This window comes from Apiospora aurea (assembly GCF_038362705.1).
Source record: "Apiospora aurea strain CBS 24483 chromosome Unknown utg000001l_segment0_segment0, whole genome shotgun sequence".
Taxonomy (NCBI): Eukaryota; Fungi; Ascomycota; class Sordariomycetes; order Amphisphaeriales; family Apiosporaceae; genus Apiospora; species Apiospora aurea.
Window position 1 is genome coordinate 7,285,974 of NW_027117388.1, and position 19,952 is coordinate 7,305,925.

At 55.9% G+C, this 19,952-nt stretch overlaps 4 protein-coding genes across 4 annotated transcripts; 1 reads left to right on the forward strand and 3 right to left on the reverse strand.

The window, feature by feature from the left end:
• Nucleotides 1-1,128: 1,128 nt before the first annotated feature.
• Nucleotides 1,129-4,782, reverse strand: PG986_002217 (uncharacterized protein; the record flags this gene model as incomplete). The annotated part of the gene is made up of 1 exon (XM_066838439.1): nucleotides 1,129-4,782. The coding sequence occupies one exon, from the start codon at nucleotides 4,780-4,782 to the stop codon at nucleotides 1,129-1,131; it is 3,654 nt and encodes a 1,217-aa protein (XP_066707332.1).
• A 2,265-nt stretch (nucleotides 4,783-7,047) lies between these two features.
• PG986_002218 (uncharacterized protein) lies at nucleotides 7,048-8,855 on the forward strand (the record flags this gene model as incomplete). Its single annotated transcript, XM_066838440.1, has 3 exons — nucleotides 7,048-7,370; nucleotides 7,421-7,641; nucleotides 7,870-8,855. The coding sequence occupies 3 exons, from the start codon at nucleotides 7,048-7,050 to the stop codon at nucleotides 8,853-8,855; spliced, it is 1,530 nt and encodes a 509-aa protein (XP_066707333.1).
• Nucleotides 8,856-9,737: 882 nt separating this feature from the next.
• PG986_002219 (SNF-domain-containing protein) lies at nucleotides 9,738-12,816 on the reverse strand (the record flags this gene model as incomplete). Its single annotated transcript, XM_066838441.1, has 3 exons — nucleotides 9,738-9,796; nucleotides 10,732-11,140; nucleotides 11,215-12,816. 3 exons carry the CDS (start codon nucleotides 12,814-12,816, stop codon nucleotides 9,738-9,740), a joined length of 2,070 nt encoding a protein of 689 aa, XP_066707334.1.
• A 1,704-nt stretch (nucleotides 12,817-14,520) lies between these two features.
• On the reverse strand, nucleotides 14,521-16,657 carry PG986_002220 (Arginase; the record flags this gene model as incomplete). Its single annotated transcript, XM_066838442.1, has 3 exons — nucleotides 14,521-15,501; nucleotides 15,554-16,116; nucleotides 16,207-16,657. The coding sequence occupies 3 exons, from the start codon at nucleotides 16,655-16,657 to the stop codon at nucleotides 14,521-14,523; spliced, it is 1,995 nt and encodes a 664-aa protein (XP_066707335.1).
• Nucleotides 16,658-19,952: the final 3,295 nt, after the last annotated feature.

Here is a 19,952-nt window from a genome sequence, read left to right on the forward strand (position 1 = left end):
ATGTAGGTCATGTATGCTTTGCCGCTCGCCCAGCTGGAACATAGTACTTGGCGTACGCGGCTGGGAGAGCCAAATGGCACCATAAAAAAAAAAAAAGAAAAGAAAAGAAAAGAAAAAGGGGGGGATCTTGAGATATTATTGAATGGCTCAAGTGTGAACAGAAGCAGATCAACTTTGCAAGGAGACCGAATTTCGCCCGCTTCACACACGAGTCCCATCTGCTCTGCTGGTCTCTTCCAGCCTCGTTACCGTGGTGGTGGCATCACATCAATAAGGTCGTGTCGTGCCATCGGTAACCCCACTCGCCGGCCCTCCGTGTCGAGCCCGTCCACCGAACAATTAGAAGAAATCGCTTGCACCTCCAAACCTCGTTCCGCGTTGGGAGGAGGAGGGGCGGCGATACGATGCCTATCCACGGACAAGATGACGACCAACTGACCGTTCCCAAACTCGACGTTCAGTGCATTCATTTGTAGCATTCCCTCCGAAGCGTAGAGTGCCAGGAGCCTTATGTCGGGAGCACTGTTGCTATTCTCGACACCCGATGAAACACCACATAAAGCTAGATCACGGCACCTCCGAAAACAAAAACACCAAGTCAAACTTTTCCATCAAGAAACCAGTATGTGTCGCTTGCGTATTATTACAATAGTAATTCTTCTAACGATAATCTTTTTTTCCATAACCTGATCATGTAGTAATAGTAATTGCCTTTCGCTGTAGGTAGGTCGCAGGCCCCCACTGTTCAAGTGAAAAATTCCAAATGTCGGCCAGATCATGTATGTATGTACCTTAGGTATGTCTCAATGTACCTGTATGCAAATATGGCGTTTCCGCTGTTCCGCCACGCCTGCTCGCTTCCATGTTCGCCAAGGTATGCGTGTGCGTGTACACCTCAATCAATAAGTCTCTCCAATCCGAGAAGAATCATCGTGGTGATTGTTACAATTTCGGTCAAGTATCATACGTTTGCGCGCTAAAAGTCACGCAAGAGAAGCTGACCCTGGGGATGTGCCGTCTTCTCCCTTCTCCCTCCTCATATACGCCGTTACGCCTGACACCAACATGATCGCTGGGCGCCGACACATCAAGGCATCCAACACAACCAAGCAATGAGCAATCTGCCAATCACTGAGGGTGCGGATGGTTGGCCCTGTGTTGTTGGAAAACCGCGCCGGGATGAAATTCCGGGATCGGTGTTTTCGCTGCGGCCTTCTTCGCAGCAAGCGTCGCTCGGCGCTTGGCCACCGCAGGTGACATGGAGCCAGAAGCCCACCGTGCTATTTCAAATGTCAGTAAGAAAGCCCAGTAGTAGACGGTGCAGTTAGTAGTGATCATCATACCTTTCATGGATGCAGACATCTTCTCCGACTTCGTCATAGACCCATAGTCTTTAGGCGCCTCGGAACCATGAGCGGGGGCTGCGTTGCCGTTGGGCGGGCCTTGGGCGTTGTTCAGCTGCACCGGACCGGGTCCGTTGCTCGCCGGCACGCGGCTGGGATGGCTGGTGGGCGGAGGAGGCACGGCCGTGGTGAAGCTCCCGGTGTTGCCGTTGAAGTTCTTGATCTTGATCTTGGTCAGCTTGGGCGCGGGCACAGACGGTTCAGGTGTCGGTTCCTGAGTTGGTTCGGGGCGGTGGCTGACAGGTTCGGGGAAGTCGTTGACTTGTGTTTTCTTCGATGCACGGCGAACGCGCTTGGGCTTGCGTTGGTCCCCGTTCTCTTCGAAATCGCCATCGTCCTCGTCAAGGGAGAACTTCTTCTGGCGCTTTTCCCGAAGCCCATACGTAGACACGGTAGTCGAAGCCGTGGCTGTCGAGGAAGACGTGTTCGGGCGAGTTTCGTCGTGACCTTGCGTCGAGGGTACGGATGTAGCAGTGCTGTAGAAGGACCCGGTGGGTACTTCGGTAAGTCGTGAGTTGCGTCGGGCACGAGCAGATCGTCCTGTGGTGGCCTCGGGCTCGTTGCTATCATTGGCGACATAGTCCTCATCATGGAATGCCTTACGCCTCCGCTTCCGGCTCGGCCTCTCTTCAACCTCTTCAGGGTCCGGTTGAGCCTCATTCTCCGTAGAAGGGTCTTCTGGTATGGAAGTGGGTGGGTTCTTCTTTGGCCGCCCGCCGCGGCCGCGCTTCTTGGGTGTCTCCTCGACAGCAGGTTCTGGTTGCGAACTAAAGGAGAGGTGTGGTTCGCCATTCTCTTCGCCGTTCTGTCGTCCCCGGCGCCGCTTAGTCGGTGGTTGCGTTGGAACAGGCGTGGAGCTCCTGCTAGTAGCTTCCATATCACCAAACAAGTTGGTGGGCTTCCTTGTCCGTTTGCCATGCACCACGTTAGGGTTGACGTCGTCGATTTCGGCGGCCTTGGCTGTCTGCTTGGGCCTGTCGCGTAGTCTGCCCTTTCCGACACCACGTCGTTGACCTACCGGGTCCTGCATGCCAATCTTGGAGTCCCGATCGTCGTATTCGAAGAGATACGCGGACGCCATGACCCGATCTTGCTGTCGAGCATACAGAACCGTCGAGTCTTCCTTGGGAGCTCGAATGCCCTTGACCTGGTAGTCCTTGCGAAGGGGCATCGCATCAGGATCCTTGCTCAGTGCCATCTTCTCACGTTGTAAGAAAGCTGCCTCTTCCGCTTGATACTTGACCGCGTTGTCTTCGTCGTCAACGATCTTCCGAAGACGGCCCCACTCTTCCTGCCAAGCCACGAGAACATTGTTGACGGCTGCCAGGCGGTCATACAGATCCGCCTCGTTCAGTGAATCGAGGTCATCAAAAAGACTCGTGAGATCCGATGCTGGCCGTGGTCGCTTGAACTGGTATTGCTTCTTGGCAGGGGGCTGGATTGCCAAGACCTCGGCTTCGGGGGCAGGCGAGTTACTGGTCGTTGCGGCAGGAGTCCCGACTGGTGTATCTTCATCGCCGACTTCATCGACGACTTCAAGATCCTCCGGTGCCTCATGTATAACCTCCGGCTCGACAACCTCGTCCTCTGCTATGGCAGGGTACATGACTTTAGAGCCCTCAATGTACGGTGTCAGATAGGCGTAGGGACCTTTGTTCACTTCCTTTTCGACTGTAGGCTTAACTGGAGACTTCTTCTTGACCAGTAGTGTCTTCAGCTCTGCCTTGATCTGTTTTTCCTGTGGCTTGCCAAGTGATGTCTTCTCCGGCTGGTCCTCTGTTTTCTCGACGGGCTTCTCTTCCGGTGTCACCTTGTGTTCTTCTTCGAGTTGCTCCTTCGGACTCTCCTTGGGCTTGACCTCGGACTTGGCCTCGAGGTGCTCCTCTGACTGCTGCTCGAAGCTCTCGGTAGGTTCCGCAGTCGGTTGCTTGATAGGTTCCTGGGTAGGTTCCTGGGTAGGTTCCTGGGTAGGTTCCTGGGTAGGTTCCTGGGTAGGTTCCTGGGTAGGTTCCTGGGTAGGTTCCTGGGTAGGTTCCTCAGCAGGTTCCTCAGCAGGTTCCTCAGCAGGTTCCTCAGCAGGTTCCTCAGCCGGTTCCTTAGTCGGTTCCTCAGTCGGTTCCTCAGTCGGTTCCTCTGTCGGTTCCCCAGTCGGTTCCCCAGTCGGTTCCTCTGTCGGTTTCTCCGCCGGTTCCTCTGTGGCTTCTTCAGTTTGTTCCTCGCTAGGCTCCTTAGTAGGCTCCTCAGTAGGTTCCTTAATAGGCTCCTCAGTAGGTTCTTCAGTAGGTTGCTCGGTAGGCTCTGCGGTAGATTCCTTGGTAGGTTCCTTCGTAGGCTCTTCAGCAAGCTTCTCGGTAGGTATCTCGGCAGGCTTCTCAACAGACACATCAGCAGGCGTCTCAGCGGAAGCCTCAGGAGTCTGCTCCACAGACTTCACAGCGGGCTTCTCTTCAAGAGTCTCCTCCGGCTTCTCTGGTTGTCGCTCCGTGCAACTCTCCTCGGGTTGCTCCTGAGCCTTCTCAATCACCTCGGACCTCTCTTCGAGCTTCTCTTCGATCTTCTCGTCGAAAGTCTCCGCAGGACCCGTTGCGGCTTCCTCCTCAGGTATCTCCTGTGGCTTAACTTCATCCTTCTCCACAGACGTAGCTCCCGAGGTTCCAACATCTTGCACCTGAACATCAGGAGGCTCCTCGGCCTCGATCTTGGGTTGATGCAATTCTGTAGCCTGTGACGTTGGTTCAGGTGCGGACTCCGCCTTGGTATCCACCTTGGTCTCCGAAGGAAGTATGGTGTCAGTGGCATTGGATACGGGTGCATTCTCTGGCTTTTCTTGAGCCTCTTCTTCATGTATCATGTGAGATAGCGGCCCCGCAGACCCAGTATGAGAAGAGCTGGAATTGGTGCGCTGGTGGAACGATTCGTCCGACACCTCACTGTGGTGGCCTCCGACCTCAATAGTGTCTTGGACGGGCACATCCTCCTCGAGCTGCTCTGCGACGAATGGTTGGGGGTCCAGCGTTGTCTTGCGCGGCTGGGCACGCCTGGATGCTGACTTGGCAGGCTGCTCCGACGCCCGGCGCTTGACACGGGGCTCGGGTTCATCATCAAACACCTCACCGGAAAGAGGCACATCCGTCTTGCGCTTCTTCAGTGAGCGTGTAGTAGTGGGAGTGGCCTTGGAAGCGGTGGCCTCCTCAACGGCGTTATCCACTTGGTCAAATGAGTAGTCAATACGGGTTCTCTTGCGGAGAGAGCGCCCGCCCTTGCTGCCAGTGTCGTCGGGAGAGGCAGCGACGGGGTCCAGGTTCCTGGGCCGCGTGCGAGTACCTCTGGCGTTGGACGGGCTGGGGGTCTCAAAGGTGAAGGAAGATGACGGAGCCATGGCTGCTGCTGGTGCCGGGGTCTCAGTGGCAAGGTTTTCTGAAGATTCCGAGCGACGATGTGAAGAGGAAGCAGGAAGAGTGTGACGCTTGCGGCCCGAAAAGCGAGCTCTTGCACGCTGACTGTTTGGCGAATCCATCTGAGGGAGTGCAACAATTGGCGCTGTTGTTGGGCACGTATTGCAACCCCGTCCAAGAGGCTGCAAGTCGACCACAAAGAAGGTTACAAGTCAGAGAGAGGGTCGGAGATTATTATGTAAGTGGGTACACCCCCAAAATTGAGCCAACTAGGGGATTGGCAGGACGTCAGGGAAAACCAGGAGGCGGGCAACGCCAGGTATCGACGCCGAACCAGCGAGATGCGCCAAAGAGAAAACAAGGGGATGGGGTATAACGAGGTTGCGGGTGTTTGCTGATGCGCTCGCGCAAGGCAATAGAGAAAAAAAGTGTGCCGCTGGCAACTTGTCTGTAAGGGCAAAGATGACAGGTTAGTACAGCCGCTCGGATGAACGTGCGAAAACAACTCCTGGCTGGCCGGGATTAGATGCAGGACGCAGAGTATAAGGCTGCAGAATAGAGAGCAGTGCAGAAAAATGAGACGCAAATTGAGCGCCGTGCTGTAAGAAGGCGGATGTGCCTGTAGAAAATATTTCCAGGCGCTTGTGTAATGGCCGGATATGGAAGGCTGACGTGTTGTATGTTGGTGCTGGGCAGAGAGGGTTTGAAAGCCGCAGGATGAAACGGGATCCCCCGGAAACACTGCAATGGCCGGGGCTGGAGGAGACGGATTGAATCACCACTTACAGTAGATGGGACAATGAGGCGTGATCTATGAGCCGGTTTGCGTTTTGCGGCGGCTGTATTGAAGAGGTTAGGTCTCGCGACATGGTATTGTTATGCGGCTTAACACGCATACAGACACACCTTACATCAGAAAGGGAGCGAGCGGCATGGACACACGAGCAACGGGCGCCGACCAAGTTCGGCTACTGGATTCTGGAGAGTTTGATCTTGCTCTCTATGGAGAAGAGGCTCGTAGAAGCAGGAAGGTGGTGGTTGCCGAGTGAGTCGGCGGCGGGCTGGACGATGAAAACAAGAGAAGTAGCCCTTCGGCCGAATTTGGGGGCAAGTCAGTCAGTCTGGCGACAAGATGCTCCCAAGATTCAATAAGACATATGAGAGGAAATAAGCTGATGGACCGGAGCCAAAATCCCAGGCTGGCCAGAAAGGCAATCTGCACAACCGCAGCAACAATGTGAAGCGGTTCAAGGATGCTGCTATTGTATGCGAACGGCGTCATATAGCGTCGTGTTGTTCGTCGTCTCCTGCTTCTTATTCATCTCACAATCAATCTATTCAATCAAGCACCAGGCGCAGGGTCAATTTTTGGAGGTTCCAGCACAGCACAGCGAGCAGGGAGTGCCACTCCACCAGCCACACGCCCCAAGGTTTTCCTCCCAGCAGGCTTGTACAAGTAAAGCAGGGCCCTCTAGGCTCTCCTCAGCCAGTCATCGCTGACGCTTCCGAGTGGGACCCCGTCTTGGGGGGTTCCAGTCGAGGTTCCAGCGAGCCAGCATGCCCAGGCAACCAGTCCAGGCCGGAAGAGGCCTAGCGAGCCATCCAGCAAGCCCTGCCGGCCAATCAAAGCGTCCAGAAGCGCGACCATTCCGTTTATGGGGCCCGTCTGGCAGCCCCCCCATTTCCCCTTGCGGGTTGCATGCATGGCATTTGGACAGGGCGCATACGTAGCTCTCCGTGGAACTTGTGACGATCGAACGGACGTCTGCTCAAAGACGACGAAGCTTCACTTCGACCGTCTGTCTGGACGACTTGCACTACTTCTACCTTAACTCAACCTCAGCGCCGCTGCTGCGCACTCTGTTCTGCATTGAATCAACAGTATTCGTCTATTGAGCACCTGTCTGTCTCTCGTCCGTGCTGGCCCAGCCAGATACCCTTGATCAAGAGGTGTGTAGCTTCAAGTCCCCATGCCCGCTTCTTCGTTGGAGCTTGCCCCAACCTTGCGAAACCCATCCTTCCCACTTGGAGGTCTCGTGAGCTGCAAGCACCTCGGGAGTCTTCGTCCTCGTTACCGTTGCGTCTTCGCTATTTCTCGGATTTCTCCCCCGCCCACGAAGCGCCATTGGTCGGAAAGAGTTGATTCATCGTGCCAGCCAACGCAACTGCATCCATTGTCAGCTAGCTAATCATCTAGCATTGCACAGAGCGCACACCCCATAGACGCACCGCTTTTCTGGTAGTTCGCCATGGCTTCCAAGAAGACCAAGACCGACAACGAGCTCGACGAGCTCTTCTCCTCGCTCGGAGACGACAGCGGCCCCAAGAAGAACCACCCCAAGCCCAAGACCGCCGCCTCCAAGGTCCGAGCCGACCAGGCAGAGAAGGACAAGGACATCTTGGCCGAGCTGGAGAACCAGCTGGGCGACCAGCCCGCTCGACCGCACACGCCGCGCATCAAGGACTCGGCCAGCTCCAAGCGAACGAGCACGCAAACCCCCCTCCAGGTCGCCAGTCCGAGGACAAACCCGCAACAGCAGCAGCAGCAGCAGCAAACCTACCCCGCAAATCGGTCGACAGCGCGCGTTCGCTGCACGCGAGCTTCACTCCGAGCGCCACGAGCTCCGACCTCCAAGATGCCGAGAAGAAGGGCACCGTCGAGCAGAATGCCGCTCCCGCTGCTGGCGGCGGATGGTGGGGTGGCATCTTTGCGACTGCCACCGCTACTGCCTCGGCCGCGATAAAACAGGCCGAAGTTGTCTACAAAGACATCCAGCACAACGAGGATGCGAAAAAGTACTTGGAGTCCGTCCGTGGCAATGTCGATGTTATTCGGGGCTATGGTGAGTTTCTTCCCATGTTTGATTTCTTGCCCGAATTTTAGCGTGGAGCGCAAGTCCAATTGCTGGTACTTTCTGCCTTGCATGTGCGCCCGCATCACCAAGCTCTGGATCGCCTTTCCCAATATCATGTCTACCCCGTATAGTCTTTTTTGTTGAACTCTGCTACCGGCTCTCTTCATCTCGTCGTCATGCTCGTATGACTCTTGGCTAACTAAGCCTTTATTCTAGGCGACGAACTACGACACCGAGCTCTACCCACTTTTACCAACATCCTGCATACTCTTGCGCCGCCCATTTCGTCCCACGAGCGCCTTCTGATTCACATTACACATGACCTTGTGGGCTACCCTTCACTGGACCCATTGGTCTATGGTGTCTTCAGCCGTGTAATGTCTCAGGTTGAAGGTGGTGACTTGTTGGTTGTGCAACGCGGCCACGAAAGCACGGCCCGACGTCCCTCGGACGCCCACTACCGAGGCTCGGCCTCTTCGGCCGGTTGGCGCGACGGGCCATGGTGGCGGCAGGTCGACATCCCTCGTGATCTTGGCACCATCAAGGGTCTGGTCGAGGGTACGAAACTTTGCCGAGTCTCGGCTGAGAGCTATGCGCACGACTACTTCTCCGCCGACGGGGGAATTGCGGAAGCTCAGAAACGCGCGTTGGAGCCGGTCGATGACAATAACCCCGTCCGCACCAGTGATATCTTCCTTGCTGTTCAGGCGATCACACTCGAGGCCGACGATGCTCTTTTCACCGGCAGCACGGCCGGTGAAAAGGAGAAGGCCGAGAGCCCCGTGGCCGACGAATCCAGCGATGCCCAGATCTGCTTCGCCATCTACGTGTTTGACCCCGTCCACGAAATCACCTACAGCACCGTCAGCCAGAATGTCCCGGCCAAGTGGATCCGCTGGCTCGATGCGGCCAGCCCGCTCACCCCTGCCAGCGGCGAGTCCGAGGCCCAGCAGGGCTTCCACGACCTGATGAACGTGCCCGACGAGATCCGGGAGATTGTGGAGAGCGGCGGGGTCGATCCCCGCGAGTGGGTGGCCGAGTGGGTGGAAGAGGCCCTCAGCCTCAGCGTCGGCATCGTCGCCCAGCGATACGTGGCTCGCCGCATGGGCGTCGGTGATGGCGGCCTCGGCAAGGGAAAGCAGAGGATGGAGGATGTCGTTGAGGATGGCGGCGGCGAGGCCGCCAGGGCTGGACTGATTTGAGATTGGTCTTGAGCGTGGTTTCTGTTTTCGGAGTCTTGTCGGGAGTTGTCATGGTTGACCCCGTTTTTTGTGTTTTCTTTTTTTGTTCGTTTTCATCATCACCCAAGGGCAGTTTTTGAAGATAACAACACCGAAATACACAACAGCAACACGAGATACGGTGTTTTTAACTGGTCCTCTCTGTGCTGTCAGTTCGTCGGGATCTTTCTTGTCTCTATTCCCCAGCTTGGCAAGTGGGGGAGATTGAGGAAATAGGCAACTGGGTTTGAAATATCTACGATTTTGGTCAAGTAACGACCTCCCTTTTCCGTGACTTAAGTATACCTGTAACGCGAAATCTCGGTCAGCTGTCTGTTTTCTTTGGTCTTTTTTTCATGATCGTGCTCTACTGCTGAGTTGTTCCTGGGACGATTTCGAGTTCACCATCAATGGTCGTACGGGCTGATCGGTTTGCGAAAGTCACTTGATCCCAATATCAATCCATGCCAGACATGTTTCTGCTCTCTTGCGCTATGTTGAATTGGTACTTCTGATGCACCGACACGTTATTTACCGCTAACTACACATACCGCTATATTTATACTCCGTCACAACGTATCCCACACTGCCTTAGGCAAGCGTACAGGTGCGAGTAACTAGGTACTGAAGTAGCAATACGAACATGACGATGGATCCGACCGGCTCCATGGTGTCAGCCACGCCGAGCGTGAGGGCCATGCGGCGAATCCACGCGTCTGGGGTTACTCGGGGCCAACATAGTCGCGGGATCATCGCAGGATCCGTCGTGATCAGGGGTTTGAAGACCTCTGCTTCTTCTGCTTCTTCTCCAACTTCTCCAAGCCTGGTCCGAGGTTGAGGCAGAGCATCAAATGCTGCAGGCGTCTATTCTGACGATGAAGATGATCTCGGCGCCCCCGTGGTCAGGTCGCCCGCAACGACCGCTGCTTAGTCGTCGTCGTCGTCGTCGTCGTCGTCGTCATCGGGTTACCAAGGAGATAGTAGTACGTACGCCAACAACCGCGACGGCTGGGAACGACGGTAACAGGTGCCACAGGCCGCGGCAGATTCACCTTCTCCTGGCAGAGTCTTTCTTTGATGGGAATGACTCGGTCGACTGCCAGAAGAACAGGGGTAACTGGTGACGGAAAGTGGGTTTCCTTCATTGGTATTTCGATTAGGGACACGACAACCGAGCCTCGGGGAGCAGAAGGCAGCACGTGTACATGGCACAGCTGTCTACACCGCCATCATCTCCAAATCCCTTGGTGTTTACAAGTGAGTTGCCGCCGCGTTGAAGACGAGGCCCGGCAGACTCGTAGCCGTAGCGATTAGTGTCCTATCACCCCTTATCGATCCCGCCTGGCGGAATTGCTTTTGGGCCTCTGTCGACTGCACGGTAGTGCAGGTACAATGCTGACTCTTACACTTACCTACACCTACCGTAGCAATGATCACGGCCAAAGTAGGTAGCGGCCAAGCAACAAGACTACCCTAACAAACCGGCCAGGCATGGTTGATTGCGTTTTACAAGCTTCGCAATTGAGAGAAGGGAGGGGAGGACAGGCATAGCATGGCATGGACGGATCAAGGGAAAGCAGGACCAGCGTCATGCATGACCAACACACACACACACATACACAAACACAAAAGAAGGAGGGGAAATCACTACGGACAAGTATCTAACGACCGCCCGCCCGACCGCCAATGACCCCGCTTGCCTTCTTCGTTCGATGAAGTAAAGCAGGCAACAACACCCCGTGTGTTACTCGGCCCGTCCCTCTCCATTCACGCATCTTGGCGCCATATAGCCCCAGCAGCCAGGGACGCCATGGTGACGTGGTGGTTCTAGTACCCCTTATTCGGCTTCTCATGCGACGAGCCAGGCTCCGACGACGTGCCCCCTTCCAACCCCGCCTCCCCACCATCACCAAGCCCGCCCCCACGGCGCGGCGGCAAACCCTCCTGCCCCGCCACCTCCCCCTCGTCTCGCCCGGCACCGTGGGCTCGGTCCCCTCGGCGCGCCGGTGCCGCGGGATGAGCTTGTCGTAGTACCGCGGCGCCACGCAGCCGCCGAGGACGAGCACCATGCCGACGTGCGCCAGCGCGAACCCCGTGATCATCAAGGGGTCGTGCCGCAGCGTGTAGAACTCCGGGTACGCGAAGCTGAAGATGATGGCCAGGATCGGCCCGCTCGCGTACCGCAGCAGCACGGGCAGGAAGGCGGGGATGGACCAGTTGCGGCCGCCGCCGACGACGACGTTGAGGTCGCGGCGGAGCTGGTTGCCCTGTCCGCGCGAGGACCTGTTAGGACATTGCGAGCAACAGTACCCACGGAAAGAAAAGGAGAGGTGTTGCTTACCGAGTAGAACGCCAAGAACCAGAACTTGCTCGTCACCTTACTCCTCCCCAGGACCCCCGGCACCGGCACGCCCGGCGTCAGCCTCGCCGCCGCCAGCGCCGTCGAAACCACACAGCAGGCCACGTAGAGCCCGATCCCCGCCGCCGCGCCGAATTCCGGCCGGCCCGTCCCGTGCGCGACCGCGACGCCGACGACCTGCCCGCCGAGGTATCCGAGGTTGTACGTCAGGAACGCGGGCCGGCCCGTCTGGGCGACGACGTCGTCCCAGCGGTAGACGGTGGTGGCGCTGACGACCTCGGCCCAGACGACGAAGATGAGGGCGACGTTGTTGATCCAGCGGTCGATGCCGTCGAGCAGGTAGTAGCCGAACGCGGTGCAGTAGGGCAGGCACATGAGAAACGACAGGACCGTCAGGAACGTCACGATGACGGGGCGCGAGTACTTGATGCCCGAGTCGACCAGCAGCGTCGCCGTGGCGTCGAGCATGACGAAGGCCGAGCTGAAGCCCAGGACCACGAGCGTAAAAAACAGCAGGACGGCCCAGAAGTTGGCCCCCGGCATCTGGATCACGGCCTCGGGCAGCGTCAGGAACCCGACCACGAACGCGCCCAGCCGCTCCCCCTCCTGCGGCCAGCGGCGCAGGAACCCGACGACGCCGAAGACGGCGAACGCGGCAAAGTTCTCGAACAGCACGTTGCTGCCGCAGATGAGGAGCGCGTCCATGACGGCGTTGGAGTGCTTGGCGTTGTACGACGCGTACGACGTAAAGTAGCCGAACCCGATGCCCGTCGAGAAGAAGACCTGGCCGACGGCCGTCTGCCAGACGGTCCCGTCCGCCAGCTGGTCGGACCGCCACGTGGCCCAGAGCAGCCTCACGCCCTCGCGCGCGTTGTCGAGCGAGAGGGCGCGGCCGACCAGGATGATGGTCGTGCAGATGGGCAGGCCCATGGTGAAGTAGACGACGCGGCCCGTGAGCCCGACGCCCCGGAAGATGGAGACCCAGATCAGGAACCAGATGAAGATGCTCCACGCCACCGTCTCGCCGATGAGCTTGGTGTTGGGGTACTGCGTAAACGCCAACACCGAGCTTCCGTCCGGCGAAAGGCTGCCCTCGATTGGGTCCGGATTGGCCACGACGTCGTTATTATAGAAATCGTTCAGGCGGCCCTCCCAGGGCAGGGGGCTCGTGAAGGAGTTGCGGAAGTAGTTCATGATCCACGCCAGATTGACCGTGAAGTACTGGACCACGACGAAGCTCACAAACACGGGACCCAGCCCCACGCCCTTGAGGCGGCGGTGCACGTTGTGGAAGGCCACGACAGTACCGCCGCGGTAGGCCTGGCCGACGGAGATCTCGAGGATGAGGGCGGGGATGGCGATGACGAAGACGGCCAGCAGGTAGGGGATGAACCACTGCAGGCCGTAGTTGTTGTACACGACCGAAGGGTAGCGCAGCAGGTTGCCCTGCCCCGCGCACCCGCCCATGGCCGCCAGCAGGAAGGCGGCGCGCGAGGGCCACTGGTCGCGCCCGTCGTCGGACGACTTGGACGGCGGCGGGAGCAGCCAGTTGCCGGCCTTCTTGACGGATTGGAGGAGCCCCATGGTTCTCGAGACTAAGTTGAAAAGTATCAACCCTCCTTTTTCTACCTCGCACGGGCTGGGACTGGATCTGGGTCGGGAGGTGGGTAGGTCGTGGGGGCGAAGTATTACTGCAGGCGCATATCACTCACATATATCCACGGGGGACACCAAGAATGGTTAAGAAATAAGGTTAAATAAAGCGCAATGCAGGATAAGAAGCAGGTAGTAGGTAAGAGTTACTAAAGAGGGAGATAGAGAGAGAAACGCGCCCGTGGGGAACCGGCCGCGCGGGTTGTCCTGGGCTGGGCACACCTTTTTGTACGGACACCCATCCTCGCGAGTCTCGCTCACCTTAGGCAAGGGAGGTAATGCCAGGCCAAGTACATGCCGATCGGTCGATATGGGAACTGCAACATTTGATTGTGCAATGGCGAAAACCAGAGTGCTGGGTGCTGGGTGCTGGGTGCTGGGTGCTGGTCGGCGGCCGGGTGAGCACGGGGTGATGGTGGTGGGTTCGGGAATGGCACGTTGGTGCAGTTTTGCCGCTTGGCAATGAACTCAGCGTGCGTCGCGCCGAGACGCCATCCCCGAAGACTCCGCCAACGTTACTCCAGTACTACGGGCAGGATATGTGTTTGTAAGTAAGCCCAGCGTTGTACTGACGGTAGCAAAATCTTGCGAAAGGATTGGTTTCCCGGGTCTCAACCTCCACGAAACAGCACATCCACCACGCGGACGAGATGAAAAGCCAAGACGAGGGTGGAGATCGACGCCACCCGCTAGCCATTGACGCTCGCTGCATTTGCCGATTTCCGCGTCTCAGCGTCTTGGCAGTCGAGCCGAAGTCTTGGGAGCAGCAAGGAAGACTCTGATCCTGGATACGGCTGATATGACGGACGCAGACTTGTGGTTGCTCTGGGGGGCTTGGTACACGAGGCTGGCTGATAATGGCAGCCAGTGTTGATGCGACTTGGCATTCTCGAATGTCTGATCATTGCCTCGCGAAGATAGTAGGCCAGTGGCCGTCAGTTGAAATAGTAAATGCATTTATGCTTCCAAGTAAACATCGTTTTCGTTCTTTATATATACATTTTTACCCCTTGGTTTCTTGAGACACAAGGTGTGCAGACTTTCTTCCTGAGAGCGCGCTGGAGACAATGCTTCCCGACCGAGAGGAACTGTCGCTCACACCCTTGCCATGAAACAACAACCTCTCCCACCTTGATCAAGGACCGTTTTTGTGAATGATACCGCATAGGACCCCAGCTGTGACCATCCTCACTGACTTATACAGAGCACAGAGTGGGGCCAGACATGAGGCCCTTGCGACAACCAATCAACGTCAACAAAACAACCAGTCGCCTTCTGAAAAGCGTAAGTCAATCGCTCGAGATCCACACGTGTCGACCTCTGTCGATGTGTCAGCAGCTTCGAGAAAGTAGCCATCCATCACACTTTGGTATCATCATGGCTTCCAGGGGCCATGAAGTACGCACGCTGGTAGTCCGAAAAGCAAAGCGCTGTTGTCACGGCATAGTCAAGAAATAATAAAATTGGTGCACCAAGTCAAGTATCTGCAATGATGCTGATCAGCAAACAACCCCTAAACGCCAATCCGTCGTAAACTCCATTATGATACACAAAGAGAACGTGGCACTATTGCCTGGGTATCATGGAAAGACATCACGGCCAATAACCGGGAAACCGCGTGTTCGGGAGGTAGTCCTAGTCCCTGGCCGCTGCCTTGGTTTCGGTTTCGGCCTCTGCCGCCTTCTCGGCTGGCGCAGGTGATTTCGCCGGGCTCTTGTCCTTGCTTGACTCATCCCCCTTGGAAGGCTCATCAACCTCCATAGCATCGTCTGCAGCAGGCTCGGGTGGCTTGTCGGCAGTCGCTTGCTCCTTGGCGGCCTCGGCAGGCTTTGCGCCTGATCCTGAGGGCGCCTTTTCTGTCGAGGTAGATGTCGTAGGCGCATCCTCTTTGGCAGGCTCTTGCTGTGTGGCTGCATATTCATCATGCTCCGCGGCCGCAGCGGGGACTTCGGGCTTGGCTGATTCCTTTTCAGTGCCTTCTTCTTTCACAGCATCGGCCTTGGGTTGTTCCTCGGCTGCAGGCTCGCTCATGTCCACATCGCCGTCATTGTCCAGTTTGGCCGAGTCTTGTTGGGCTTCTTTGAGCTCCTCTTCTTGTGCGCTAATGCCAGCGGCTTCTTCCTGCACCTCCTTCTCGGCTTCGGGGGCAGGCTCAACGTCCATGGTGTCATCCGTCTCCTTAGACTTGATGACAGAGCCGTCGGCTGCGCCGTTGACGGGAGTAGGCGCACCGCTGTCATCGTTCGCATCGGACTTTGGGTAGTCTTGGAAGCGTTTGGGGCCACTAGTGCGGGAAACGCCGTTGGCTCGGTCCATGTCTTCGTGGTCGCTGTCCTCGTACTCGTTGTTCTTGTCGATGTTCTTGTCCCACCGTCGCTCCGTCATGCGCACATCCTTGTTTTCGTCCTCGTCAAGGTCGTCAAGTTCTGCCTCCTCTTCATCGGTCATCGTGCCGCCGAAATTGCCAGGGATGTCCTGCATCTGAACCGAGGGTACATGCGCAGTGCGTTTCAGGTTCTCCACTAGCTGGTTCTTGATCTTCTCGAGGTACTCAGGGCTGTTGGCGTTCTCCATGTTAGAAGAACGGACGTCAAGGGCGTAGTCGGGGCCATAGTACTATCGAGAAGTTAGTAGGCTCAGTGTAGGAAAGAGGGCTGGTGAAGCGTACTTCGTAGTATTCATTAAATGGAAGAGTGCGGTCCATGGGCGCATCCACAAGCAAGCCTGTCTCAAAGGCCCAGGTGCGCGCCACGTTGCGCATGGTGTAACCACCACCACCCAGAACCAAAGTAGGCAGGTTGAAGCTCTTGACGTATTTGACACAATTTGAGTGGCCGGCCATGCTCAGGTTGAAGCAACCGAGACGGTCGCCAGACAAACTGTCACCACCGCACTGCAGGACGACTGCGTCGGGGGCAAAGTACTCCATGACACTTGCAATGACAGGCTCGAATATGGACTTGTATGAAGCGTCGTCGATTCCGTCTCGGAGGGGGCAGTTGACGGCGTAGTGCTTGCCCTGGCCAATGCCGATATCTCTAAGTTCGCCAGTGCCAGGGAAATATTCGCCGTACTTGTGGAAGGAAACGGTCATAACTCGGTCGGTGGTGTAAAAAGCTTCCTCGACACCATCACCGTGGTGAACGTCGATGTCGATATACAGGACGCGCTTGTTGAAACGCAACAGTTCGAGAATGCCGAGGACAATGTCTGCGATGGGATGATGAGATTCTGTGTATGGGCAACAGCGGGGATTGAGGAGCAAGCTTACCATTCACGTAGCAGAAGCCGCTAGCCTCGCTCTTTTTGCGTGATGCAGACCTCCAGCCCAGTTGACAGCGATGTCGCACTTTTGGCGGTTCAGGCGGGCGGCACCCTCCATGCTGCCACCGGCACTGATGCCGCAGAATTCGAAGAGGCCGTCAAAGACAGGGCAATCGTCGCCGACGTTGAACTTGGTCTGTTCACGCTGAAAGTTGTCCATGTTCTCGGGACTGACCTTCTGGAGGAAGTCAATGTACTCGTCGGTGTGGAACTGGGTCATTTCGAGGCGCGTGGCAGGCTTTGCGCGGTAGATCTCCATCTTCTTGTAGACGCCATAGTTCATGATCAGACTGTGGGCCAGTCGTATGCGATGGGGCTTCATGGGGTGGCCGGCGACGTAGGCGAAGTTTCCAATGTCCGAGTCGTAGAAGTAGGCGACCTTTTTCGACGAGGGCGTGCCCAGCGCAATGCCATTGGTGTTGGCGTCAACCGGCGCTGCGTGCGCCATGGCGAGGTTGGTTCGTAGGATGGCGTTACAGAATTCGAGAATGGGCGCACAGTAAGTAGGGTCACCACATAAGTGACTTGGAGAAGGTGGGGGTATGGTGATGTGCTGAGTGCTGTGAGTGACAATGTTTTGACGATGATGGAAAAGACGGATCGAATGGATGGATGGATGGTGGGCGGAAAGCTCGAGCTCCTTCTTGTCGCCAATTGACCACCGGCGCAAGGCTGGTGCCTGCCCATCCTCGCATCTAGATTTGTGGGACTTGGTCAGGATGGCCAAAAGGAGAGACGTTGATTGGTAGAATTGGCAACTAGTCTCAGCCTCGTCGACAAAGTTGGCGGACAATCAATTTGATAAAGAGATACTGGTATCAATCAATCGATAACGCCGGATAACAGCGGATAACAGAACCCACAGTTGACAGCTCTATTCCAGCCACATTCAAGCCCGAGTCAAAGCCACATGAGCCACTATTATTCCACACCCGCATCAATGCAGCATTGACATGCATAACTCAGGTAAACGTGCATTATTCCATTCAATTGGTTGTTCTACGAACGGACGTCAAGCCACCAGCACCCAGAAAGCTTTCCATTTGAATGTCTGGTGTATGCTCTGGCCTCAATGGCTCAAGTGTGAAGGAAGTGATTGATTTTGTATTATTGATCTTCTATCAACTCGGATTTTTCACAATCACACACATCATCGCCCGATGACTTCGCTATCTCGACCTGCCAAAGGCTCGCTCATGTATTTAGATCAACTAGCTACAGAGTAGACAGTAGCGGGCACGTCTACGCTTCCCAGATGAAGCGCTTCCTTACCTGCTACGCAGGATGGAAGAGACGTTAAATCTCACAAACAAACAAACAAGCTCATGTGCAAGCTCCAGTATGGTTACTTCCATTAGGAGGCCTTTCTATATCTCGCTGAAAAGACCTTTGTCGCACGCAAAAGTGGAACTCCACTAAAGCGTACGGCAATAGTGACATATATACTCCCAATGCGACAACCTTCCCTAGCATCGCAACACCGGTACCATTGTATTGCTAAATTGCGATTCAAATGTGGCCTGAGTGAACGATCCCAGATCGTGGTGAAGCCGCTCCAAACTTTCCCAAGCAAGAATCGAGTTCACGCCAGTGGGCACCGCTCCATGTCCCATGACGGTTCATGTCTTTCAGCTGCGCAATTCAAGTGCGCTCTTGGGAGTAACAGGCTCATGCATATCCAGATGGTAGCTAACAGGCGTGACCCAAGCTGAACCTGACTGCCAAGAGGAATCACCACGAATGCTCCAGTAAAGCAGCAGTCCTTCTCTGACTTGGCAGGACACGACTACCCACGAAGGCCGCGACTGCATACCAAGCATCTCCAACTGGTCGTTTTCGGTTGGGAGCCATGTTCCGGCCCATCCGCTTCGGCTGGGAGTGGTGGTTTCCCCTATCCTCCGCATGGGTGACGGCAGATCTACCTGCCATTGTTGGCTGATGCCAACGCAGCCATTTGTGAGCTAGTACGTCAGCAGGTTTTCCAATTGCTTCGTTGCTGAGCAGGTAAAACCTTGGCATTAACCATTTCTCGGAATGACTTGTTGTTGTTGTTGTTGGGGGGGGGCGGGGGGCGCTCAAGTTCCACCGAGAAGCATCGAGTTGCTTCGGTGTGCCGTAGTGCCGCCATCAAGTCGGGCTCCTGTTCCTCTCCAAGTCAGTGCATTTTCATCTAAAAGGCTCCTGCGGCGGCTTTCTTGGCTGGCAGCCTAGAGAGGGGTTGCACAGGCAATCTGTCACTGCAATTGTAGATGCCAAGGGGCGCTACTGTGAACAAGAGATCTGTATAGGGGGTGAGCAGGATGCAAGGCTGATATTGTACTCCAACGCCACGTCTCGAGTTACCTCTTATGGGGATTATGATGGGAGATCTCTAGTTGGGCCAGAGGATGCTTCAATCGTCTTTATGTCAGTTCAATCTCCTTCCTGCCCGTCCCCGGGACTTTCCGAACCACGTCCTCCATACTGATTAGTCTGCAAGCGACCCTATCGACACGCGTCGGGACTACGGACTCTCTACCGACTGCCGGAGGCATCCCTCTTGCTCACGAAGGTTTCCTGCAATGGTACCTGCTCTAGTTCTACTCGAGGGTTTTCGAGAAACCTAATGCAGTGATGCACCAATCGAGGTCAGGGATCCTAGCCGTCAGGTTATTTGAAATGCGTGTTGACCGGCCCAGGCACTATCCTAACAAATAACGGCTTTCGGTAGTTCAGATGGACGGTGAGCCATCTACCGACGACCGGCAGGCAACCACAAGTCGCATGATGCCCCATTACCTCGTACCTACAGTACAGTACGATGGGGGAGACTTCCGCTGTTTATCTGGGACGACCAGGGCCTAGATTGTTGCTACCCTGGGAAAGGTCGGCATCCAAGCTTCAACTCTATCCGACTACTTTGGGCTTTGCTGACGTTTCACCCCGCAAACGGCGCAACGGAGGACGAAGAAGAGACGAAGGGGCGACGTCGTCTCTTCAGGGGGAAAACAAAACCGTTCATATTGGTCGTTAACCGTTTGCCGTTTGGGGTGGTGAAAACAAGGTTGGCCCTAGGCTGCTCTAGACAATATTGGCGAGCAGGCTGCAGCACTTTGTCTCAGACGTGCCAATGCTCGGCCGATGTGTGGAGAATCTGGGATCTGGGGTTAACAACAGACGACGAGGCCCCTGGCCCTGGCGCGACGGCCTATCCAATTCCTGATCCCTTTACCGAAACCCAAAGCTACTTGGCCACCACCATCCTCGGTTGGGCTCCAACTTGGCAACTTGACCGTTTTGGGAACCAACCCTCCAGATTTTCGACAACATGGCTCGATAGAAGTTGACATATGGTACGTAATTTGATAACTTGTTTCCCAATCGAATCGAGTATTCTCACCCTCTTGTCCCGTTACTTTCAACGGCTTGGCGCAATGGGATGAATGTTCATGCTTTCGAGCTAGCCCGATACCGATATACGAAACGCTCTGATCGCCGATGCGCGACCAGGATTCGTCGCGGGATTCGTGGTTGGCTGAACATGCCGTCCCGTCTCCAGACAAACAGAACTTTGAACCTATCGCGGTTTCCCACACGATATACGACGAACGACTCGACAGGCTTCAAAGCAAATCCGGGGTATGCAATCTTGTTCGCCAAGACGAACATCGCACTCGTCATTACATACGTCTTGGCTCGCAATACCATCATAGCCAAACCTGTTTCTCGGTGAGGTTAGGCTCGTTGAATGTAACACAATATCT